This window comes from Prionailurus viverrinus, chromosome B2, assembly GCF_022837055.1.
Source record: "Prionailurus viverrinus isolate Anna chromosome B2, UM_Priviv_1.0, whole genome shotgun sequence".
NCBI classification, from domain to species: Eukaryota; Metazoa; Chordata; class Mammalia; order Carnivora; family Felidae; genus Prionailurus; species Prionailurus viverrinus.
The window spans coordinates 24,612,533-24,637,246 of record NC_062565.1 but is presented as its reverse complement, the minus strand read 5'-3'; the positions used below and the strand labels follow the sequence as shown (position 1 = coordinate 24,637,246).

Below are 24,714 nucleotides of genomic sequence, written 5' to 3'. Positions count from 1 at the left end.
GCAGAAGGGACATGTAGGTGCCATGGAAATCCCATATGCTATGCACTTGGGTCACGGAGGAGGTTTCCTGGGACTGCCAAAAGGAACATGGAGAAGGTGGACAACCTGAAGTAAAAAAAAAAACCAAACAAAAAAACAACCACACACACACACACACACACACACGCACACACACACAAAACAAGCTGTTTGCTCACATTTCAGTTTGGACAGATTATTCCTAGGGTGAGAACTGAACACATTTCCTGCAGAACAATGAGACCAGAGTGCCCCGTGGCCAGCTCTGAGACTGCACGGAATAAAAAGAGACAAACCTTGACACACCAAACATCTTAAATCCACGAGTAGAGTAATACACTTTATTTAATTAAAATAGATTAAAAAACAGACTGTGTAAAAGAATTAGGATTCTCAATAATTTACTAGTATTTACATTAGCAAATGTTGGTCGTTAGTAGACACCATGAGGAGAGGAGCACACAGAACCCAGACCCGCCCACCCAGGGGCAAAGGGGAGACTTAGCGCTTTCCTGTTGATCCCCCCCCCCCCCCCCCCGCAGGTCAATATGGCATGACATCACTGAGAGCTTGGTATACAGCAGGAGAGGTGAACCTCCCACAGTCCGCGGTCCAGGGGTTACGGCACTGTTACCCCACACTGCAGGGCTGAAGAGGGGCTGCCAGGCCAGGCAGGAACTCTCTTCCTCTTGAGGAGAATCAGCACTTCTCAGTATCCGCTCACGGGCACCTGCTCAGCAACGGCTTCCCCTGTCTCCACAGCCAATATGTGCCATTCACAATGACTCTTCTGTGAAGAGCCCCTTTGGCTGACACAAAACCCACAGTTTCCAGATAGAAGATGAAAAACAGAAACGAAAGCCACACATCCGGGTTCCCAGGGAAATCCTGGATTACCTAACATTCCCCGTGTATGTCGTTCAGAACTTGGCAACCCAACACAATCTCACAGGCAATGTTTTGTGCGCTTGTTGTATGAAGGAATGGTGGGGAGTGAGGGTGGCCGGGTGGCCTTGGGCCCCCAGCACCCAGAGGAAGGCTCCTCTCCAGGAAGCCGTCATGGAGAAAGGAGGAACCTGGCCGGGCCCTGGGTGTCTACCCTGGCACCCACATGTCCTGCAGGCACTTGTGGGTCTCCCACACAAGGGTGAGGAGCGAGTCCCAGGGGTGCAGAGACAGGCTGGTGGTGTCAGGTGCAGAGAGAAGAGCCCTCAGAAGCAGCAGGCTGTGCAGGACTCTGGTGACCTGGCTGACCTGCGAGTCAGCCCTCACTCCAGGAAACCCTGCTGCTACACTGGCAGGACACCTGGGCCTCCTGGGCACTATCCCCACAGAGGCACCACCTGGCCCAGGCCTGGGGCAGCGGCTCTGCCCACTGCAGCCAGTGCCGAACCAGCAGTCAAGGGTTGGGGAACAGTGGGGGCCCAATAGAGACTCAGTCCAAAATGTCTGTCTCAAAGGGGACCAGGTGGTAATAGGATAGGTTGGTGACATAAGCCGCTGGGTCATCGCCATCCTCCAGCTCTGAGGTAAACTCACTGCCATTCTCAAACCTGAAATGGAAAAGTCCAGAGGTGAGGGCTGGGACTGGCTCACTGACTCCCCACCACCACTGAAGAGGAGAAATAAAGGGCAGAAGGTCATTGGCAAGAGGGCGCTTCAGGGTCAATGCCAAACACTGTGAGAGGGCCTGTCCACAATGCTCTTCAGGATGCACAGGTGCATCAGACCAACAGGCACAGTCCTTTCAATGCATGAAGTATGGGGAAGAACCATGATTACAAATTAATTAGGTGAAATGGACCCTTCTCTAAAGACTGTGATAGCTCTGCTTTTTACTGCCTTAGAGACTGCTATCTGTATTCATTAGCCAATATTTACTGAGGCATTCATTCATTCACAGAGTGATTATTTTTCTCTATCTAGGGATCCATTCTGTGTCTGGGGACACAGCACTTAGCCAGGCAGGGAGTGGGTCTGTGGGTCTGTGGGAACACAGACAACAGCAAAGATGAGTGAGAGAAGCCACTGTGGTCACAAGCTCACAACCTAACCACATCCCTGGGACACGTGCACAGGGGACTACGGGGACTGAGAGCAGCGGTCCAGAGAGGTGTGGGCAGGGCAGGGGGCAGGGGAGGTTCATGGAGGGAGGGCTCCTCCTAGAGGGGGCCTTCATCTGACTGGGGGGTGTACCTGGGGGGAGGGGAGGCAGGTGAATGTGTACGCCAAATTTAAGGTGACTAACACCTTCCTGACATTCCCCCATGAATTGAAACCATTTCCAATCCCTGTCTAACCCAGACAAGGCCTCCTAAGCTAGAAAAAAAAGACTCCAATTTAAAAAAAAAAAAATGCCTAAAAGAGAAAGAAGCACCTGAAGGACACTCTCCCCAGGAAGGGAAACAGAGAAGTTGCTTGGGCTGTTTCCACTTTCCTAGGCTAAGGATCAGTCCCAAAAAGCGGGGCAGGGCAGAGGTGGGCTGATGCAGGCTCCCCCTCGGCTCTCCCAGGAAAGCGGGGGCCACAGTGCACACTGTGTCCCTATGCTGATTCCCGGCACTAAGCAGTACAGCTGTAAGAGCTCCGCTGTACCTGGAAAGGTTTGGCCTAACCAGGAAGGGTACGAACCGAGCAAAGGAGACCGCAAGGGGAGTCTGCTTGGCTGCACCGGCCAGGGGGCCAGGGGGCTGCATGGGGTGCAGAGAAGGAGCCCAGCCCGTGCCTGCAGAGCACACTGGGCTGAATCCCGCAGATTCAGAGGTGGGGCTCCCAGGGAAGCAGACTTCCTCTCAGTGGAAGCTGAAATTTAAAAGTGTTGGAGGAGGTTCGAAATTGGACAGAAAAGGCCACAGAAGCATGTCTTCCTTTAATTCCAGAGTGAGGGGTGTGTGTGTGGATGCGTGGGGCCTCCCCACACCCGCAGGGGAAGGGCTGGGGGCTCAGCTACTCCTCCCCACACTGCCCGCCCAGGTGGTAGCTCCAGGCTGCAGAGAAAGAGATGTAGCATGGACACAAGTGTGCACAGCCAGCCAGGCAGCATGTCTGGTGGAGGGAAGACCAACTCTCCAACTTTATTACAGGATGTGAAGTCTCTTCCGGAAAACCAGCACTGGAATGAATTAAAAGAGGACTTGGGTGTAGGGGAAGGCTCAAGCCAGGGGAGGGACAGGACCAAGATACAGCCCTGTGGGGACAACTTCTCACCCTTCCTACACTGTCTGCCCTCAGATCAGGTGACCCTGAAAACCCAGGCAGGGAGGGGAGGCTGGGAGGCTGGGGAAGGTGAGTGACCAGGAGCAGATACCTCTGCTCCTATCCTGTGAGGACAGGGGGGTGGGGGCTGCCTCATCCCTGAGTGAGTTTCCTGGGAGCCCGGGCACCACTCCAGTCAGCTAGGATGGTCACCAGGCAGAGGCCCCACTGTCACGCTGACTCACATCTGTGCTAGGCATATCCTGTCCCCCATTCCCTGAGTGCAGTGGGGTCTCTGTCCTGTCTGCTTGGCTTTACAGCACTGGTCCTACTGGCAGGCTCAACAGCACCAAATTCCCAGTGTCAGGGCCAAATGGTAACTCCCAGGTACCACTGAGGATGGCTGTGGCAGGGAAGCACAGCCCTGTTACTCAAACGTCATCTCTGCGACCTCCTGTCCCATCATCACCCCCCTCCCCTGCTGCAGCCCTGTGCAGTGTTAAAACAGGCTGCTCTTGAGTGACTCCAGCAGCAGACCGTTAGCTCAGCTGTGCTGCTCTACATTAGGCACCTAGAGAAAATCCTGGCAAGCCCGAGTCAGGAATTTCCTCTAAATGCTCCCCTGAGCCATTTGGAGGCAGACGTTTCTTTGTTAAGCTTTTCTGGGATCACAGAGGTTTTTCTTGCTGGCTTCCTGCCAGCTGGGCATCCTGGAGCCAGGGGGCCACATACTGGGGGTGTGTCATGCTTGTCCATGCAAAGCCACGGGGGGGGGGGGGGTCACATGACGACCCTTGCTTTCTCTCTGCGTGCCTCTCCTTGGCAAAACTATCCACAGGTTCAACTTGCTTGTCAAATCTGGCCAGGTGCAGAGATGGCATCCTGAGGCCTCCTGACGATGGAAATGGTCCCCCCTGGGAATACTGTGGGGCCAGAGCCAGGGCCCTGCAGGGTGATGAGGGAGGGTCTCCACCTGTTTCTCCTCCACCAAGACAAGCTCTCTCCAGAAGCTCCTCCTGTGAAGGTAAAGGGCCTCTCCTTCCTGTCACCCACTTAATACACAGCCATCTTGTTCCCCCATGATGCCAGCCCCATGCCAGCACGGAGGACCCTTGGGTCAAGAACTAATGAGCTACCTATATACACATACAGTGGGTGCGATGCCATGTGGTGTCATGGCAAGGCATGCAGAAGAGACAATGGCACTTCAGAAAAGGGCCACCCCTTGCAGCCTCACCAGCATATCCTTTTAAACAAGTATTTCATGACATCACCATTGTGAGGGATCCCTGTGCATCCACCTAAGAGACACCTGGGAAAGTGGGTGCTGCTGGCCAGAGCCAGTTCCATGGGCTGGACAGGGCTCCTGCTGTGCTCTGCGACACAGGAAGAGTCCAGTAGAGGAGGCTCCAGTCACCTGTACATCCTGGGGTCATGCTCTGTTCTGCATTCAGCTGGTCTGAGTATGTCTCGGCACATGAGTTTTCCTAGTTCATTTTTATTTGCAGCTCAGTTGGGTGAGTCAGGATGTAGGACCCCAAGGCCCCTTGATCCCGGGATGAGCTGCCCATGTACCCACAGGGAGACCCTGAGCACCCAGAGCTGCCTTCAGGGGCTCCTGGGCCAAATGTCTCACAGTCACCATCTGAGATCTTTCAGTGACCCTGTGAGAGCAGAGTGGGCCCCACTTTGAAGAAAAGAAGCCAGAAGAGGTTAAATAGCTTTCTGAAGCTCACACAACCAGGAAGAGCCCTGGGATTGGCCTTGACAGTCAACAGAAGCCAAGTTGTGATGTCCCCTCAAGCTGCCTCCCAAGGACTCCCAAGGACATGACCTGGAAGTGAACCAACGATGAAGGTGCCCCTTAGGGACCCCAGGGTTGGGCTTTCCTAGAGCACTTATCATGGTCAAAGTTCCCCATTATTAGGGGAAAGAAGAACAGGGAAGGCAGTGGTGTCTTTGGTGGTCCCACCTTCACTAATCAGACTCCACTAATCAGCAGGCCCAGCAGGGCCAGGCCTTAGCCTGTGAGCCACACAGAGGCCACCTCAGAGTCAGGAGAACCGCCAGCCCTGCAATGTAAGACCATGCAGGTGACACTCCTTCCCATCCCAGGAGACCAGACCCTTTGAATGAAGAGGCTTATGGCCCCTATAGCCCCTCAGGGCCCAGCACAAATATGAGCCTGGCAACTTCTCCTCAATGCCCCCTCACAACCAGCCACTTGGTCCCACAAAGTTTATGAATCAAGCTCTCACCATCCTCTAGAAGAGGCAAACACTTAGGATAAGTATCCAAATACAGATAGGATGGCTCAATGTTTCTGGCCACATCTACTTCCTCTAGAGCTCTGTCTGGGGAGAGAAAACCAGTCCCTGGCACCAGCTGACCATTCAGGCAGCCCTTCTATAAAACTATATTCAAATCAATGTACTTACAAATGCTCTGTGGGATCCACACCCAGGTGTTGGTCTTTTCCGTTTGGTATACTGTGGTCAATAACAATTGTTTCTGTATTTGCTAAGCAAAATCCATTGGACCTCATGATTTCTGAAAAATGAAAGCAACAAAGTAAATATTCAGGAGAGGCCAGAATTTGAAGTTTTGAGCTTATACCAATCTCCCTATTTCCCCCTCCATCTACTGCCCCAGATTCTCCCCCATGCTCTGAGAGAATGTTCTGCACCCCAGAGGCCCATTCTGGAGCTCTACCACACAGATTCAGGAGCTGATGCCAACCTCCACAGAAACCACACCTGTGGACCCCATGCAAGCCAAAAGCCACATCACTCCCCCGAGAAAGATGCTGTGGTTGCACAGCACCCTCCCCAAATGCCTTCCCCATTGGTTTACAGCTGGGGTAGAAAGACTACTGAGCTCACATCTATTGGTCTGGCACACACTGCCATGAGGCTCTGCACAGGGTATCCAGTCTCCCCCGTGCCTGAGACGGGGATAACACTGTCTACCACTCTGGGTTGCTGGGAGGGTCAAATGAGATAAGTATGCATTTTATTTATCTACATATATATTTTTAAGTTTATTTATTTATTTTGAGACAGAGAGAGACAGAGAGCGTGCGCGCAGGGTAAGGGCAGAGAGAAGGCAGAGAGAGAGAATCCCAAGTAGGCTCCACACTGTCAGCACAGAGCCCAATGTGGGGCCCAAACTCACTAACCGTGAGATCACGACCTGAACCAAAATCAAGAGTTGGACGCTTAACTGACTGAGCCACCCAGGTGCCCTGAGATCAGTATGCACTTTAAACCAATGGGCAAATTCAGTTTTTTACTTTATATAATTCTATAAACAAACTGATTTTTTCTTTACCTGTAAGCACAAATCTTGGTAATTTAAAAAGGCCAACAAAGAATACATCTTCATATGCCTATGTTGGCTGTATGGGGACAGCTTCCAAGGATGGAAGGCTGGTGCTTACCGAGCACTGGGAGAGGAAAGAAAAGGGATGCGTGAATGTGTGGTAGCTGAAACAGCACTGGCTTGGGGCCTGGACACCGCACCTCAGCCCAACAATGAGTTCCATGGTCTTGGGACTCAGTATCCTCAACTGGAAAGTTTCAGAATACTGCTGGGTGATCTCCAAGGATCCTTTCTGCTCTGAACTCCCATGAACTTCCAGATTCCATCACGTCATCTGGTCCATTTAAGTATGAGGAGCCAATGTGGCTTGATTCACTTGTAATATCTGGTGTAGCTTTTATTTACCTTTCCCCAGGAATGTGTTTCTTGTCACTTCAGTAGATTAAACATACTCCAAGAATATATCTGGTAGCCATTACCAGTTCTCCTTGTTGTTGTAGTTCTCCATCTCTCTGTGAGGCTGGCTTAGCCCCTAACCTCAGCTCTTAGCTAAGCTCCATGTTTATGGCCCTTGTCTGTCTTCTCAAATCAGGCCCTCTATTTACCTCATCTTAAAAAACATGCTTAAGGGGTGCCTGGGTGGCTCACTTGGTTAAGCGCCCAACTCTTGACAGCAAAGCTCAGGTCATGATCTCATGGTTCGTGAGTTCGAGCCCATGGTGGGCTCTGTGCTGACAGTGTGGAGCCTGCTTGGGATTCTGTCTCCCTCTCTCTCTGCCCCATCCCTGCTTGTGCTCTATCTCTCTCTCTCAAAATAAATAAAAATAAACTTAAAAAAAAAGGCTTAAAATAGACTCAAAATTTCTGGGGCATTCTCAAATTCAAAGGATTATCCTCTCCCCATTCAAGGTCTAACACATAGAAACACACACAGCTCTAAATAGCTTTCCTCTCCTACTGGCCCAGCCCAGCCAACAAGAACATTCCTCACTATCCACAGTCTCAGTGGGCATCTGATGCAATTGTTTGGGGGATTGTTTCCTTATATTTTTTTCTTATATCTTGTTATAATTTAGGTTATTTTATTCCCATGTGTGGATTTGCTTTTTTCATAAGTATAATTACAACTTCCTGTTTATTTTTAATCTTTCTAGGTATTTGGTTCACAGTTCTTCAAAGTTTTCTCCATACAAAGAGAATTAGGGAAACCACACAAAAATGAACAAAGAAAAACAGAAGGTTTCCTCCTTACCCCACAGGACTAAAATGACTCTTCCTCAACCAGATTTGCCAAGTAATTGCTAAAATTTCCTCCTGACTTTCTGCAGAAGTGACAGGTCCAGTGCCTTTGGTCTTTTGAAACACCAGCCCAGTTAATCACACTCTGGGTGACATCAGCACATTGCTCTTCCTGCCCACCCCACCCCTCTGGATTGAAGCCCACCTGCCTTCCCTGTGCAAGAACAAGCATGGAGAGCCTAAAGTCACGAGAAGGAGCATCAAAATCCAAGGAGAAGTCAGTGCGTGGAGCCTCTGGGAACAACAGCATTTCTATGTGAGAGAAGATGTTTACCAAAGTCTCAGTGAACAGACTCTGAAGATGACTAACTTTTAACAGGAAAGATTAAGATTCCCTCGCCGCTCAAATAAAAATCTATGGCCGCACAGAACCACTTTCTTTATTGTGTTTTCCTAACTGACTCAAATCTGTCTCAGAAGCACATAAAACCTCAGCCAGCTAATAGCTTCCAGCCCCTCTGCCACCCCTTTGCTAAGGGAATTTGGAGGGGAAAACCCTACGAGTGAAAACGAATGTACGTGCAGCAGAACATTTCTGAACATGTTTCTGAAGAGTTACCTTGCTTGGGAACTTTTGAACTTCCTAATTTTTCTTAAATATGAAATTTGGAACTCTAAAACATGGAATCTTTGCCAGCCCCCCAAAACAGATTTGTAACAAATCATCCCTTAACTGCTTATGCAAAGAAACCTCTGTACATAGTCATGTGGTTTAATTTTTTACAAGGCAAGCTGGAAACTAGTTCTGCTACTTGTGCATGAGGAGCAGGTTACTTCTTGCTCGGTTTCTTCATCTGCAAAATGGGAATAATGGTGCCCATCCTAAAAGACCTAGGTGGAGATGACATGAGATGGTATTTGTAAAGAATCTAACAAATATGGAGGGCTTGAAAAATGGTAATGATGGTATCATTATTGCTAATGTCAAGCAAATAAAAAGAACCAAAGAAAATGTTATTATTACAGAAAAGTGCTAACCTCTGAAGGCGATCTTCAAACATACTTAAAATGTGAATTTCTTAGAAGTCAGCTTAGTACCTATAGCAAAAATCACTGGCCAATGTAATTGCCTTAATCACATAATTGACTAATTCCATGAAGCCGTTCACTTTCAAGCTACTTTTCTGCATTCATATTTTTTTTCACATGAAGAGTTCTGCTTTGCCATTTCTTAACTTTTTATTTTGAGCTAATTTTAGAATTACAGAAAAGTTACAAGAATAGTACAGAGTTCTCATGGAGCTCCCCCCAGCTTCTCCTGATGTTAATATTCTACATAACTATGGTGCTGTGAAGAAAGCTGGATATAACTAAATACTTCCCTTACTTGAGTGTCACAGGCTTTTTCACTAATGTCCCTCTTTTTTTTCTGTTCGAGACCCAATCCAGGATCCCTTATTGCCTTCAGTTGCTGTGTCCCAGTTTTGTATGACCTCTGATGGTCCCTCGATCTCTCCTCTCATCTCTCATGAAAGTAACACTTTGGGCAGGACTGGTGAGGTATTTTATCGAAGGTCCCTGGATTTGCCTGATGCTTTTGCGATGTGACCCAGGTGGTGCGTTCCAGGCAGGAATCCTGCAGGGTGACCCTGTGTCCCCTCCATGCATCCTGCCAGGGGGTGTCTGATGTCAACAAGCCTTTTTTCCAGGAGGATGTTCATCAGGATCACTTGCATAAGAAGTTTCTGCCACATTTACTCTTTCTCTTTGTAGTTAATAAATAACCCAGGGGAGATGCATTGAGAGTGTGTAAAACCTTAAACTTTGCCCTACTATCTTAACAGGAAAGATAGGGTCTTTACTGCAACAATTATACTTGACCCTTGAATGACACAAATTTGAACTACATGGGTCCACTAATATGTGGATTTGGTTTTGGATAAATACAGTACAGTACTGTACATGTATTTTCCTTATGATTTCCTTATTAATGTTTTCTTTCCTCTAGTTTACTTTTATAAGAATATAGTGTGTAATACATATAACATACAAAATATATGCTATCAACTGTTTATGTTATTGGTAAGGCTTCTGGTCAACAATGGGCTACCAGTAGTTAAATTTTGGGGGAGTCAAAGTTATACACAGATTTTCAACTGTGGGGAGTAGGTGCCCCAACCCCCATGTTGGTCAAGGGTCAACTGTACTACTGTGGTGTTTGCCCAGTGGCAACTTCTCTATATTTTTATCTGTAGCCATGTTTTCATATGTCCCCTAGGCCATCATTCCTTCAGTTCAGTAATTCATACATTCCTTTTTTCAGCAGACATTCCTTTTTTCAGCTCAGTCCTGAAAGCATTCATAGTGTAGCCACCCTCCATCTAAATCCTCTCTCCCGTTATATTTTCAGTGTAGTCCAGCAATAGAACAAAATCCAAAGCACCACCTTTTTATTAATTGGCTAATCGGATTAACCTTTTAAGGTAAAAGTTAGAGTTGAGATTGTACAGATGTTTGGTTAATGAAATATGAAATTATAGGTCATTTCCAGGCCCCCCAAACCTGAATAATTAGATTTTTATGGCTTATGTTGATTAGTCCAAGTAGCCAGATCTCAGCTGGGGTTTATGCTTAAAAGCACAGACACAGCCACAGTGTAGAAAAGAACATTTAGGGTTTTTTTATTCCATAAACATTTAGATTAACATAGGATGAAGAATGTTTAAGGCTGTACTGGCCCAAAGCATTGCTGAAGGGGCCACAGAGTTTCCTGACTGCCTTGCCTGGGCCCCAGGATGTGGCATGGTTCCCACACTGCTAGCGCCTGGCACCATCTAGTGGAGCCCCGACCACAAGGCGGTCCCAATAGGAGAAAGAAGAGGCTGTGTGCCTGCCTACCCATAAAGGGAAGCAAGCCTCTGACAGCCTAGGTCAAGTGCCTGTCCCCCATGGTGCCACCTCCATAAATGCCACATCCACAGCATAAAAAGACATTAAGAAATGAGACAGGGGAGGAGGAAGAAGGGTGCAGTGAGTCGCAGGAGGCAAGGACATTTTCACGATTGAGTGCAATTTAGTGGGTTTTTACCACTGAATGGAATTTAGCAGGATGTGACAGACAGGCAGAGTTTGTGTGAACAGAGGGAAGACAGGGGCCCACAGCCCTGCAAAGCCCCACTGAGGGGAGGCTGAGGGTCTGGAGCAAAGCGTTCTATGGTGACAGGATCAGACTCTGGCATGCCTGGAATGACTAGGGCACTTGGCCTTTACCATGAGTGTAAGGTCTTGAGAAAATGGGTGAGCCCAGGAAGTCAGAGTTATGACTGACCTCAGTATTCAGGGTGTGTCCTGGGGCATGTTCCCAGGCTGGCCATGCTCTCCAGAGCCTGAGGCTCCTCGAATCCATAAACACCCACACAGGGGAACCAGCCAGCATAATATGGCTTACCCCTGTGCAGGCTAGTTCCCAAAAGGGCTGTTTGTGTTACTGTAAGTAGAAGTTTCACTGAAAAGTATTTTTGAATTTACTATAGTTCATTGTCTTACTGGATTGGTTTCCTCCCTCTGTGAATAATGAAAGTACATCTTACTTCCTGGGGAATGCCCCCTCACTGCCTGCACATGTACACACTAATTTATGGTGAGAAGCACTCACTCAGACAGAGTGAGGGCTGGCTACTCCTGGAGCAAAGATGGGAAGCCTGGGAAGCTTCCAAGGGAGAAGCCCCAGACTTGGTGCCCAATAGATCAGAGCTGATGAACAGGATAAAATCCCCAGGAGTCAGAGAATCTTAGCCCTGGAGGGGTGGAGAGGCTTCTCACAGCCTGCTAACCCTGAGAGGGATACCTCTGATAGGCCCCCTGGCCTTTGCACGGAGTGTAAGTCTTTCAGCACAGACTTACAATAGATGTTTACAGACTTCATTGTTAGGCAGGCACAGTTGTTACAAAGCGTTCTGTGTGGAGCCAAAATTGTTCCAGTTTCTTCCACCTACTGCCGTGTCCCTGCAGGCTGAAACCTGTCCTGAGTCCTCGCAAATAGACCCAGAGAATGTAGTTCAAATCTCACCTGGGACACTACAGTTACCCCTGTTAATTTTCACCTCATTACTCTCAGCCCTTTAGGGTAAACATGGGTCCTGTGTTTATCCAAGCCACAGGTACAAACAGGACACAGAGACAAAGGGAGTGTTCCAGCTTGCTGCACTCCAGGAATGAATCAGAAGCAACTCCATGCAGCTCAGCCACCAACACAAGGTCTGAAAGGGTTCTGTGGCTCTCTGTTGTCCTATTTGCTCAAAACAGAAAGAAATAAGGCAAAACAGAGATACCAGTTCTGGGACTTTTCTGCTCAGGGCTAAAGAACAGACACTTGCCCACAGTCCCGGTGACAGCAAGTAAAGCCCAACATGACTGACAGGTTCCCGGAGTCCTGGTTGTGCCCTGCAGGACTGGGGTCCGTAGACACCCAACCAAGATAAGTGACTGCCATTTCTCTTATAAAGGAGTTTCTGGGTGCCAGGTGCCAGCTAAGGAGAGATGCCCAAACAACCCTGCTCTTTTAAGAACACACAGGAAGACATCAAAAGCACCAGACCCCAACAAACCCAGGCCTAACAGCCATCCTGCTTACATGTAGCCATATCCAAACGTGTTTTCCACTCCAGGGCCCCAGGACTTGTCCATCCTGTCCACACTGCCACCGCACACAACTAGGAATCTCAACCCTGCTGTGTGACACATAGCTCAGTAAGGACACTTTTCTACCAAAGATATCAGCTGCCACCATCCTGATTTGTCCTATGTCTCCCCATCACCATGAACCCCCCATGCCTTCTTATGAGCTAGCTCTGGGCTCAGATGTGCTCTCATCTGTGGACTCTTCTTCATCAACTTCCTGAGCCTTCCTCCTCCACTGCTCCTCCTTCTCTCCTCCATCCTCCATTCAGAAATAGATCCACTGCCTGGGGGAGCCCCGTAGCTGAGGCTCCCGGGACAGAGCTCTTTTCCCCACAAAATGCCCCTCAGCAGCCTTCACCACAATCGTACTGCAAAAATAAAACTCTACTGTCCTAGCAACAGGTGTGACCTAGATTCAGAAAGCTACCCAACAGGGTGAAGTCCAGGCCTGCCCTCCCTTTCCATCCACCCCACAGCTGAGCCAGCCAGCAGCTCCTCCCAGCTGACCATTCGCTCTTCCTGCTGCTGGGACATCTGCCTGTTCGGGGCTATAGAAGGCATGGCCCGGCATCAAGACTGGTGATACCCAAACTGGCTTCCCTCTTTGTCCTGGGTGCCCTAAAACCAAATTCATTGCCACCTTACAGAAACTATCTTATTTTAGCATGCTAGGCTCCCGATTACAGTAGTTTGCTTCAAAAACCCTTATTAATGTTTTCATATCTTTTTTTTAAAGTTTCTTTATTTTGATAGAAAGAGAGAGTGAGTAAGTAGGGGAGGGGCAGAGACAGGGAGAGAGAGAATCCCAAGCAGGCTCTGCACTCTCAGTGTGGAGGCTGACTCGGGGCTCAAACCCATGAACCGTGAGATCATAACCTGATCCGAAACCAGGAGTCAGACACTTAACCAGCTGAGCCACCCTCTCGGGCCTCTCGTTATGCTATTTCTTAGGTAAGTTCCAATTTACATGCCATGTCACTCACTTTGGAAACAGGAAAAGTGTAAATGCAGGTCAGTAGGTAGAAAACGCAGTGTGTCATGAAAATCAGGCCACAGCTACACCCACTATCTTCCCCCTTCTGCTGCACTGTCTTTCTGGATCCCATAGAAGGGGGTGCCCACCACACAGACACTGAACTGGAAGGGCTTCTGGGAAACCACACCCATCAACAGCAGCACCTGCCCCCCGCCATGCCTTCCCTGTAGCTCTTACCTGATATTTTCACTGGGCTTTGAAAGCTGGGTTGAATTTTATGGACATTGTCATTTTTTAACACCTGATCCAAAGGAGATCTTTCAAAGAAGGTGAGCACAACTTCTGACCTAGAATACTGGGAGTAAGTACATTAATTACTACAACTTCATCCTCCGTCATGGCAGCCTCACCTGATGTTAACATCCCCGCACTGTTCAGATGCTCTGCGGGACTGACCACACTGATGAGGCTTCAATAATGGCACACTCTTCATTTACTTTGGGCCCCATGTGGCAAAAATGCAAGGCCCCAGGGACAGATAGGATGGGGTTAATGGAAACGCTGGTGAGTTTTTCTGAGCGCTTGGTATGTGCCAGTGTTCCGCACACAGGTCCCTTCACTGTACAATAAACTGCGGTGTGTCGACTTTCCCTGTTCACAGGTGAGGAAACGGATGCTATGGTAGTCAAGTGGTGACTGCCTGACTAGAGTCCAGGTTCTTCCTCACGACCCCACATGAAGCTTGCAAACTTCATCTACTAACACTCTTCTTGGCTCCCATACACCCTCTTCCAAAACACCCGCTGCAAGACGAGTGGGCTTCTGAGTGGAGGCAAGAGAGCAAAGACCACGACAATGGAAGGACCTTGTCTCTTCCTACTCAATGCCTCCTTGGCCCTTCATTCCCGCTTCTTCCCCAAGGAGAAAACAATGGAGCCATAACACCCCACAGAAATCTTCCTTTCCCCTGGCTATTCCTACCCCCCCAGGGAGGGGGCAGCTGGCCAGATGTGTCCTGACCTCCCACCTCCAGCCCAGCCCAGATGCTACTTACTTTGCACGGCATGCTTATGATGGTTTTCAGCAACTTCTCCACTTCATTGAGCCTGGTCTCTATATCATGCGCATCCTTTATGGCGACCAGTCCTAGAATTGAGACAGAAATGCCTTAAAGCCAAAAAATCAGACCAGGAACTGTGCCCCTAAGTTAAATACAGAACAACAGGCATCCCATGACAAGGATGCCCTGCGCCATCCTCCATAAAAGATGTCTGGGATTGTTTCCTTAGTCCTACCCTGAAAGCCCTCCCCTAAACCTCATTTTGAGTTTCAGTGACCCATTGAATGATTTACACATGTGCCGAAGTGGACAATGTCCATCCAAAAGAAGTCAGGCAGGCTGGGGACAGTGGAATGAGTGGGGAAGGTAGGTGTAAGCCACATATCAAAGTCTCCTCTGAATGGGACAGTCTGGGCCAGCCCTGTAAACACCCTGGACAAGGCCACAGCTTGGCTGGGGACCACTCAGCCCCTGCCAGCGTGGTGGCCACAGCCAGGGGAGGCTCCCCAGGACCTGCCTACCCCCAACCACACAGTGGAAGGACTTGCCCTGCCAGCCTCAGCTGACCTCACTGCAGGGCATATGTAAATGAAGCCCATATTTAGGCAAGTCATTTAAATGCTGGGTTTGGAAGGGAAAAATCAGACCTTTAACCAGAAAAACCCAAAGTGGGTATGACTCACAGCACTTTTCAGGAATCTGAACATCTATCCTTGTTACACTTACCAGAAGTCCCAAGGGGCTGTTAGAAAGTATAGTCCTTTGTTTGTAAAATACTACAGCTGGCAGCCTGGAGGTCCGGGGTACGTTTCCCTCTCCCCAGGAACAGTAAAGGACACAAACCTTCCCCTTTCAGTTTCTCCACATCGGGGTCCTAGAGACAGGGGAATAGGAGATTCCCATGGGCACTGGCCTCTTCTCCATACTTCGTGTGACCCAGCATGACTGTCCCTGAGTCACAGCCAAACCAGACGCCAGAACCCCAGAACTGTTGTCACTTGCTGAATCTAAGTTTTTCATTTCTGGTTTGGTTTTGCTCTGCAGGAGACAGGTTCTTTTTTTTGTTTTGTTTTGCTTTGTTTTTTATTTTTTTAAGTTTATTCATTTTGAAAGAGTGAGTGGGGGAGGGGCAGAGAGAGAGGGAGAGAGAATCCCAATCAGGCTCTTTGCCGTGTGGGGCCCAAACTCACAAACCACGAGATCATGACCTGAGCCGAAACCCAAGAGTCAAGCGCTTAACCAACTGAGCCAACTGAGCCACCCAGGTGCCCCAAAAGGGTTGTTTGTTTTTCAGGCAAGTCATTGACTAAGACTACATCATGATAAAATTAATTTCCTGAACTATATGATTAAAATAAGACGACCAGAACATACATTTCTTGGAGCCAGGGACACCCCCAAACATGAGTGAGGACATTTCTGAAAGCCTGGGTGGTAGCAGGGGGATCCCTCACATCAGCCTGAGTCAGGGACAACTTGTAGTCAAGGCTGAGAATTGTTCTCTCAACTTCCTAAAGTACAGGCCACCTTGGGTATCAGAGGGGCCGTCTGGCCCTGCCTACCTCCTCAGCCATGCAGGCCCAGGTGGCCAGCCTGTAGCTGTTCAGGGAGGAGTCCCAGAGGTGGGTGGGCTGTGACTCGCCTGCTGAGAAACCTACAGCCTCTGTCCACTCAAACACACACCCCAGTATGACATCCCAGCAGTCACTAGAGAAAGGGACCGGGCCTTCTCCCCTTCTCCTTGGGTTACCAGGCCCTACCACACCACCCTTCATATTGTGGGAAGCAGGGAAAAGAAAGAAAATAGTGCCAGATTCTCAGGATGCTTCTCCCCTAGGCCCTAAATTCCCTGCTTAGAAACACACACACACACACACACACACACACACACACACACACACACACTGTGCCACCGCCCTTGGAACCAAAATGCTTTCATCTTCTGCTTACCACAGGGGAGTTTACACAGGAAAAGAGGGCCAATGCAAAACCCACTGCAAAACTGTTTTTAAAGAGAGGACAATTAAATAAATCATCTCCACCGAATGCTTCTGTACCCTAAGATGATCAAAACTATTACTAAATTACAACTTTGATTACCTCTAGAACATAAGTTTTAAATCACTCAAGTTTATGACACAGTAGCTGTATTTTAATATTCTGTACGTACATTTGTAGGAAGATTAGCCTCTCATAAAATCAATGCATGCAACATACTCAAACCCATTTTATAGAATATAAATCATAATTTAACAATCTTAAGTTAGCACAGAGGTTTATAATTCTTGTATTTTTGCCTTAATGACATAGTTTTGGTTACATCTTTGATTTAATTAATGTTCAGCCCCTGGTTGGGTCTATGACCTCAAAGGGTAAGATTTAGTCAGATAAATACATTCTTTTCTATACTGATTTTTTTAAGCATGGTCGGGTTTAGCAAATAAAACATAGGACACCTAAATAGGAATTTCAGATAAGCAGTGAATAATACAATAGTATGGATAGACTTCTACTGAAAAATTATTGGCTGTTTATCTGAAATTCAAAGTTAACTGGGGGTTCTGTATTTTATCTGGCAATTCTCTCTTCCTGGTAGAGTATTCCATTTTCCAGAATGAAGTGGAGAAAGGCAGGAAATACCAGAAGAGGCCTCTGGAAGCATCTGATGAAGAACCTGATGAAGATACTGGAAAAAGTATGGGTATCTGAGCTCAATGCACAGACCCTCCATGACCAACCCCACCCCACCTGCCCAGCTCTGTGTCCTGCCATCCCCATACTCTCATGCCCATTGAGAAGGTCCATGCTACCCAAACCCCTTGACCTTCCCCCACCACAGTATTTGCTACTTGGCATTGTGACTGCTCCTGGACCTCTGGGTCTCCCCAAGCCCACTGTGCAAAACTGAGGGTAGGACGTGCCTGTGGCTCATCTCACCATTATCATCACTGAGCACAGGGCCTGATACAAGCAGGGGATCCATGTTTGTTAGCCGTTTGCTGACTGAGTAAAGTTGCATAAGAGAGCACAGAAGTCTAGTATTAGTGAACACAAGTCAAGCATGCATTATCTTCCAAGCGTGTGCTCTGTCTTGCCCACGGGGCAGTGACCCTAATTCTTGCTTCTCAGCACCACACTCAGCCAGACCCCAGCTAGAACCTCCTGCCAGCTGGCTCTAGGTCACAGGCCTCACAGGAGAGCTGCCTGAGAGCAAAGGGGCATACCGTGTGAGTCACCGGCCAGTCTGGCTCGATTTTATTTGTGAAAGTGTGTGGAACCACACTGCTTCCTTTGACCCGTCTTTATGTTTCCGAATGGCGGCCAGATGGTCTTCCTTGGAAATGTAAACATGTTTCCAAACAAAAGGAGGCTGAGGAAATTTAACCAGGGAAAGGAAGATGCTGGAATCCCTCACTGCAAGAACAGAAAGGACAGATGATTACTTTTTAAGCTCTGGGCCTTTTGCTGGGGGCACATTTTATCATTTGCTTCTCTCTCAGGGCTTCCCGGAGACAATCACGTTGGCAATCTGGATCAGCTCCCTCAAGGTGCCATCCCCCTCTCTCTGAAGAAATGTATCCACGGGGTGACAACTAGCACTGGCCTCTTCCCCAGCAGGGGCCTCAGCTAATAAAAGGCAGAAATTGATGAAATGATGGATCTAGCAGAATGTGGTGAAAGCCGTCTAACAGCCACTACCAGAGCTAAGAGCACAGCAAGTCTCCCAACACCCCAAACGTGGGCATGAAGGACTCACCACTCTCCAAGCAGCCCCTGACTGCCTGGCCAGACATCTGCATTTTCCTTCTGTCCTGGGCCCTGGACATCACCCTTCTGGACTGGTTTTTTTTTTTTTTTTCAATGTTTATTTATTTTGGGGACAGAGAGAGACAGAGCGTGAACGGGGGAGGGGCAGAGAGAGAGAGAGACACAGAATCGGAAACAGGCTCCAGGCTCTGAGCCATCAGCCCAGAGCCTGACACGGGGCTCGAACTCACGGACCGCGAGATCGTGACCTGGCTGAAGTCAGACGCTTAACCGACTGCGCCACCCAGGTGCCCCCCTTCTGGACTGTTTTAAAAGTGCCTCCCATTGAACAATGGGTACCTGAAATGCTTTAGGAAAATATTTTTAAGAAGACACACCCCAAATGGTCACAGTGCAAAAATGAAATAAATATTTATTTTAAAATTTCTAATTGTTGGGGTACCTGGGTGGCCCATTCGGTTAAGCATATGACTCCTGGTTTCAGCTTGGGTCATGATCTCACGGTTTCGTGAGTTTGAGCCCCACAACAGGTTCCATGCTGACAGTGCAGAGCCTGCTTGGGATTCTCTCTCTCTCCCTCTCTCTCTCAAAATAAATAAATTAATTTTAAAAAATTTAAAATTTCTAATTGTTTCATAGTCACTGGGTTCCTTTCAGGTTTGTTTCATAACTGGTGGAAACCTTAGACACCTGCTGGCCACACCCGAAATTATAAATTCTCAAAATGCTACAAGCGCTGATGAGTGAAGTAGTAAAGAGAACCCCATGTGGGTCATTGCATTACTTTTCTGTGGCAGGTGGCCAAGAACTGAGCCCATCCCAAACAGACTAATTCTATGCATTGGGGTTGTCTTCTACCCTAACGGTTGTGTTTTTCCTTTGTGATGCAACAGCTTTGGTTTTTAATGGCTGCTAAAGCTTCTCCAGATAGCAACTGTTTACAGTGAATAACAATTTTAAAACTTATTTCAAAAATATGTTTAAATACAACAATGTAAATACTTTTAGGTTTTTATTCCAAATATTGTGGATGAAATGATAATTCTGTGGAGATATTGTTTGGCTCCGTTGTACTATCTGAGATGGTAATAACAAAAACTGCAGGCGGGCCAACGGCTGTGATTTTGCACAGCCGGATGGAAAAACTTTATCATCTATTGGTACTGAGAATGTCATTCCAGAACTGGCCAGCAGAGGGGGCCAGCACTCTGTGGAACCCACGGGATTTAATCCAGTGAGGATAGAAGGATAATCGTCCACCTGCATGTTTTAGTTGTTAGGAAGTTGACTCAGAAAACTTCACAGCCCCTGGCAATTTTTCTAATTTCTGATAAAGCATAATCACTTAATAAAACCTCAATTTGTAAAATTACAATCTACACAGTTTGTGACGTGGAGATTTTAACCAGATTATCCTAAAATAGAGATTTGAATCCGAAAGACCGATAATATGATTATATGTAAATTACAGTGCGCCAATTTAACATACATTTGGTGGCCAAAAATCAGCCTACAGCAGCCAGGGTGCCCTTTATTTCTAAACTAGTTTGGCACTGAAAATTGAGAACAGAAAATGTGATTCTGTCACTTTTCAGGATTAACCTCTTCATGCAATCATAAACACCTGACTTATTCTTGGAACCCAAACTGAACATTTCAGGGTCAGCACAAAGACTTATCAGTAAGAGCTAATGTAAACAAACCAGTTTCCTAACCTCAGAAACGTGGGTCCAAAGTCCCACTGTTTCAGTAAGTGGAGGCTTTGGGATGAACTCCTCTGATAACTGAGCCAGGCTTCCCCAGGGGGCTGGGCTTCAGAGGTCGGAATCTAACCTGAGTGCCGTCTTCCATCATTTCAGAAATAAAGACAAGGTGTCTCTTGGGTCAATTGGGAAGGAAGAATGTCCTTTTCAAAGCACATTAAGAAGTGCCCATTACCCTAAGAACACAAGTCTCTTAGAGGAGATTCTCAGAATACAGCCCTACGGAAATTTTCTGTAAAGTGACCTTTCAAACTGACTCAAATAATAAATTACATTTAAAGAGGTCCTTTTCCATTTAAAAAATGTGTCCATGAACACACTGTACAGCAAGGCAGATTGCTCAGGTGAGGTGAGGAATGCACAGTCATCCTGGGAGCATAGGGATAGGTATTCTTTAAAGGTTGCGTATGAGTTTTAGAAGCAAAATATTATAAATCTTCTAAGGGAAATTTTCAGTGCTGATTTCCTAAGTGCCTGTTTTCTAGGTAGGTACTCAACATTCAAGAAGTGGCAAGTAAATAATGATTTGCTTGACAGCGTGACCCAGGTGGTTATTCTGTGCGTACTTAAGCATCTCAGTGGAAGTTCTAATTCCCTGGGAGCCCGTGGTTACTCTATGCAGGTCTCCTTGTTCCCATGTGTGGGGTATTGCACAGCATTTCTGGAAGGACAGAAACCCTGTCTGTCCCTCGTTCCCGGCTGACGGTGGTACCTCCCTCCCTCTTACAGGCTGCTCTAGTTCAGTGATGCTCACACCTGCTGTAAGAGGGGGAATCCTGATGGGCATTAATTTCTTCCCTGCATCTTTCCAAGAATGAAAAGCAGGGGACAGAAAGGAGGGGGAGGACACAGAGAGGCAGAGAAGAAATAGCACTTCCCTGAGGATCGAAGAAGGGGCTGAGAGAAGAAGACCCTCCTTCCTCTGCTTCTTCTTGCACCTGGGAGGTGCTCCCTTGAGTGACACATCCTTTTACCAGCACAAGAGAGTGAGTGCTTGACTTAAACGTACTGGTCTCTACTGTGCCCTTTCCCAATCCCTCCTTCCCTGGGCCTCTTCATTATTCTCTCCCAATAAAAGCACAGTTCCCTTCCTGAACTTCACACTTCATGAGTTTAAGATCCACTCACTCGGCCAGTCTGTCTTCAACCAACAAAGGTATTCAGGGCACCCCATCCCATGCCACACTCACAAAACAGGAAGCATGTATTTACCCACACATGCTGAAGTACTGACTGGCCGGGCACCCTGTCAGGTGGGGGTGCCATGGCACCCCTAGATCCCCAGAGTTTTCCTGAGAGCCAGGAGAACGGAGCTGTGGCAAACACTGGACGCAAAGAGTAGGGTGTCACATGGGGGGCTGGGAAGACTCCCAGCAGGGAGACCACCCTCTCTAGGCGAGGAAGCCTGAAGGGTGAGCAGATACAGGAGGCAGGGAGGGAGGACGGGAACAGGGAATGGGGTCAGGAAGTGTAGAGACCCTAAGGAGGCTGGAAGGCGAGGACTGAGACAAGTAGGCCCTTACAAACTGCATTAAGGGTTTGCCCTGTGGCAGGCAATGGGGAGCCGTGGCCTCCTATGCAGGCTCTGGTCCCAACTCTACCCACTTGGCAGTTCTACTTCTTACGGTTAATACATATACCTGCCCTAGGAGTCCACCCTAATCTGCCCCCTGTGAAACTGCCCCCTGGAGCACAGTCCCCAAGCATGACCCACGTCAAACACCAAATTCTAGTTTCTGGATAAGCAAAGCCACAGACCTGGTCTGTAAGCATCCCACTGAGGGGCAGGGGCTATCACCAGGGGCTATCACCATCCCTGCCTCCTAGGGACATGAGGATGAAGAGCCACACCTGGAGAGGATGCTGTCAGAGGCAGCAGGCCGGGCAATGATACTCGCACTTGCCCATCTGGTTGACTCTCGGTGAGGGAAGGCTGTGTGTTTGAGAGCAAAGGGCAGAAGCTTCAGGGACACATGGTCCTGAGTCCAAAGCAGCTCTCCAGTGTCCACCAAGGTGCTGGGTACTTTGTGGCTGTCACTGCTTCGGTACTCCAGCAGTCCTGCCTGTGGATATCATTACTGCTCTTTCATCAGTCAGGCATTGGGGCTTGAAGAACCAAGCAGCTTGCCTGAAGTCACCCAGCAAGTAGCAGGTGACAGAGCCAGAGTCTGAATCTTCACCCATCTGGTTCCAAAGCCAATGCCTTCAACCACTCAGCCTGATCCTCTTCCATGGTGACACTGCTGTATCCATAGGTGAGTCACTATGACCCTGACCCCTCCCACCTGGACCCTCTGTCCCCAGGTGGGTCCTCAATCTTGCAGGGCCTTGGGGATTTTCTCCTGAAGGACACAGGAGGGGTTTCTGGTGGGATTCAGATTCTGTAGGTAAAAGCTTTAATCACATGTTATTCCTTCCCTCTTCCCTCTCTACCCTCTGTCCAACTGCTGTGCATCGTATTTTTCCTGCTGATTCTAAGTTATGTACCTGCAAAGGGTGATTAAGATGTTTTGTTCTTAAGACAAATATGAAAACTTGCCAGTGTAAATCAGCCAAAGAGCTAAGTGGCTCTGTCCACGGTCATGACTCAATTTAGGGGGTGGGGTGAGGAGGGTGGACTGGAGGAGTCTGTCTGGAGAATACGATCATCCCTGCACATGGGTCTGTGCCGGGCGTGACACATCTGTGCTCTCACCATTTAAGGGAGGCTGCAGCCTGGCCAGGAAAGGATGGGGCATGGACACCTTCACTCTCACGTCATCCCTGCCCCACCCATCAATCAAAGAGAGGATGCAGATGAAGCGGCCCCGGGGAGCTTCCCAGACCCGTTCCAGGACACAGGGTCCATGTTTCAGTGATGACGACCAAAAGTGTCCAGTGGATGCCTACTGTCACCCAAAAACGTAAACGTGAACACAAACACCAATAAAAAGCTATTTCCATGGATTCAGTGGACCAGCAACCAACTACTGATGAGGACTCACTTCAGTTTACTGTCTCTCCCACTCCCTCCCAAGGACACACAAAGAGTGGGCCATGGCCAACATCTGTCGGGGAGGCCATGAGGGTAAAATGCATATTGGGTTCATACTCCTAGCCTGTCCTCACTCTCCCAAATCCCAACCCCCTCCACACGGAGCTTCAGTGAGAAGTGGCAAACTGATCAAATTATTATTTTTTTTTATTTTTTAAATATTTATTTTGAGAGAGAGAGAGACAGAGACAGAGACAGAGTGTGAGTGGAGGAGGGGCAGAGAGAGAGGGAGACCACAGAATCCAAAGCAGGCTCCAGGCTCTGAGCTGTCAATATAGAGCCCATCATGGGGCTCGAACTCATGAGCTGTGAGATCATGACCCAAGCTGAAGTCAGATGCTTAACCAACTGAGCCACCCAGGCACCCCAATCAAATGCCCATTATTTCAGTAACTTTGCGTGGCACTGTCACCATCCACTAGCACTTTGAATCTTCCTTTTACTTGACTCTTCACAACACAGAAACATCTTTCACCATTTGGAAAAGTGTCTGTAAAAACAGACAGCAGAGACACAGGAGGCCCAGACTTGTTTTAAAAGGGAAGGGGACCTGTGTCTCCAGGGGACTAGTTCAAGGGCAGCCAAGATGCCACCAGTAGGTTCACAATGCTGTGTGCTCAAGAAGCAGGCCAAATTTCTCCCTGGAAATTGGGCGGAAAGTCACCGTGACCTAGAAGCAAGCTACCTAACCACCTGTGTAAGTTTCTGGCTGGCTCCTTCTCCAGCTGAGAGGTTAGGTCAGGTCACCGGGGGCCCACAGCAGTCTGAGATCCGATGGGATAAGATCACAGGACCAAGAACCAAATTCAGCCACGTGGCCACTTAAAGAGAAAGGAGAGGGCCCTGGAGCAGTGGAAAAGGAAATCACAGTGGAGGCTGGGTGGCAGCAAGGGTGCACATTTGGGGAAGAAAGAGAAAACAGAAGGCAGAGAGGAGAGAACAAGTTACAAGGAGGCGGAGGTCCTGGTGCTGGGCTAGGGCGGCACAGCATACCCCGGGGGCCCGGGAAAAGCACACCAGCCCCGGCGCCCTATACATAGAAGAGATTCAAAAACACACCTGTGAATCAAAAACACCCCAAATCCCTGTGAGAAGTGAAGTTGCCCCAGTCAGAAGGGGCAGGATGCTCTAAAGTGAAGCCATGCATGGGGCCTGGGGAGCTGTGTCAGACCCACACCACTGAGAACCACGCTGCAAGGGTCCACTGGGCTAGGCAGAGGTGGGCTTTCTGTCTCTGGTCTGCTGCCTGGGACCCGTGTGGCCTCTAACCTTTTTTCAGCCACTTTCACTAAGAAAGTAAAGTCAGTGGCTTTGCCGCTGCATCAGGTGGTAATCTCTCCTTTAGCTTCAGGGTAGCACAGACCTTCACCCCCGCAGTCCACATGAGAATAAGCATGCAGGCTTAGGGCCTGGGGGCACAGTCAGGCTTGTGCGAGCTGGGCAAGTGGATCCACGGCCAGCCCTTTCTGCTGCTGTCCTGGATGCCTTAACTCCATTCCTCAGATCTCAAACTGAAGAATAGACCATCTGCAATATGCAGGTTGATTAACGTCCTTGGTGATACAAGTGAATACGGGCCTGTATGCTAGCAGCACAGCCAGGCCCTCAATGATGGGCTTTATTTAGAGAAAATGCTCAAATACCACACTCAAGCTGGGCC

The 24,714-nt window shown here is 48.5% G+C and overlaps 1 protein-coding gene across 1 annotated transcript in view; it reads right to left on the bottom strand.

The window, feature by feature from the left end:
- Window positions 1–332: 332 nt before the first annotated feature.
- The window catches only part of PXDC1 (PX domain containing 1), a 28,904-nt gene continuing 4,522 nt past the window's right edge, over window positions 333–24,714 (bottom strand). The window contains exons 2-5 of the mRNA XM_047859428.1: window positions 14,484–14,575; window positions 13,667–13,784; window positions 5,652–5,763; window positions 333–1,571 (exon numbers count right to left, since the gene is read on the bottom strand). Of these exons, the coding sequence (XP_047715384.1) occupies window positions 1,454–1,571; window positions 5,652–5,763; window positions 13,667–13,784; window positions 14,484–14,575 (440 nt within the window). The 3' untranslated portion in view covers window positions 333–1,453. The remainder of the gene's footprint in view (window positions 1,572–5,651; window positions 5,764–13,666; window positions 13,785–14,483; window positions 14,576–24,714) is intronic.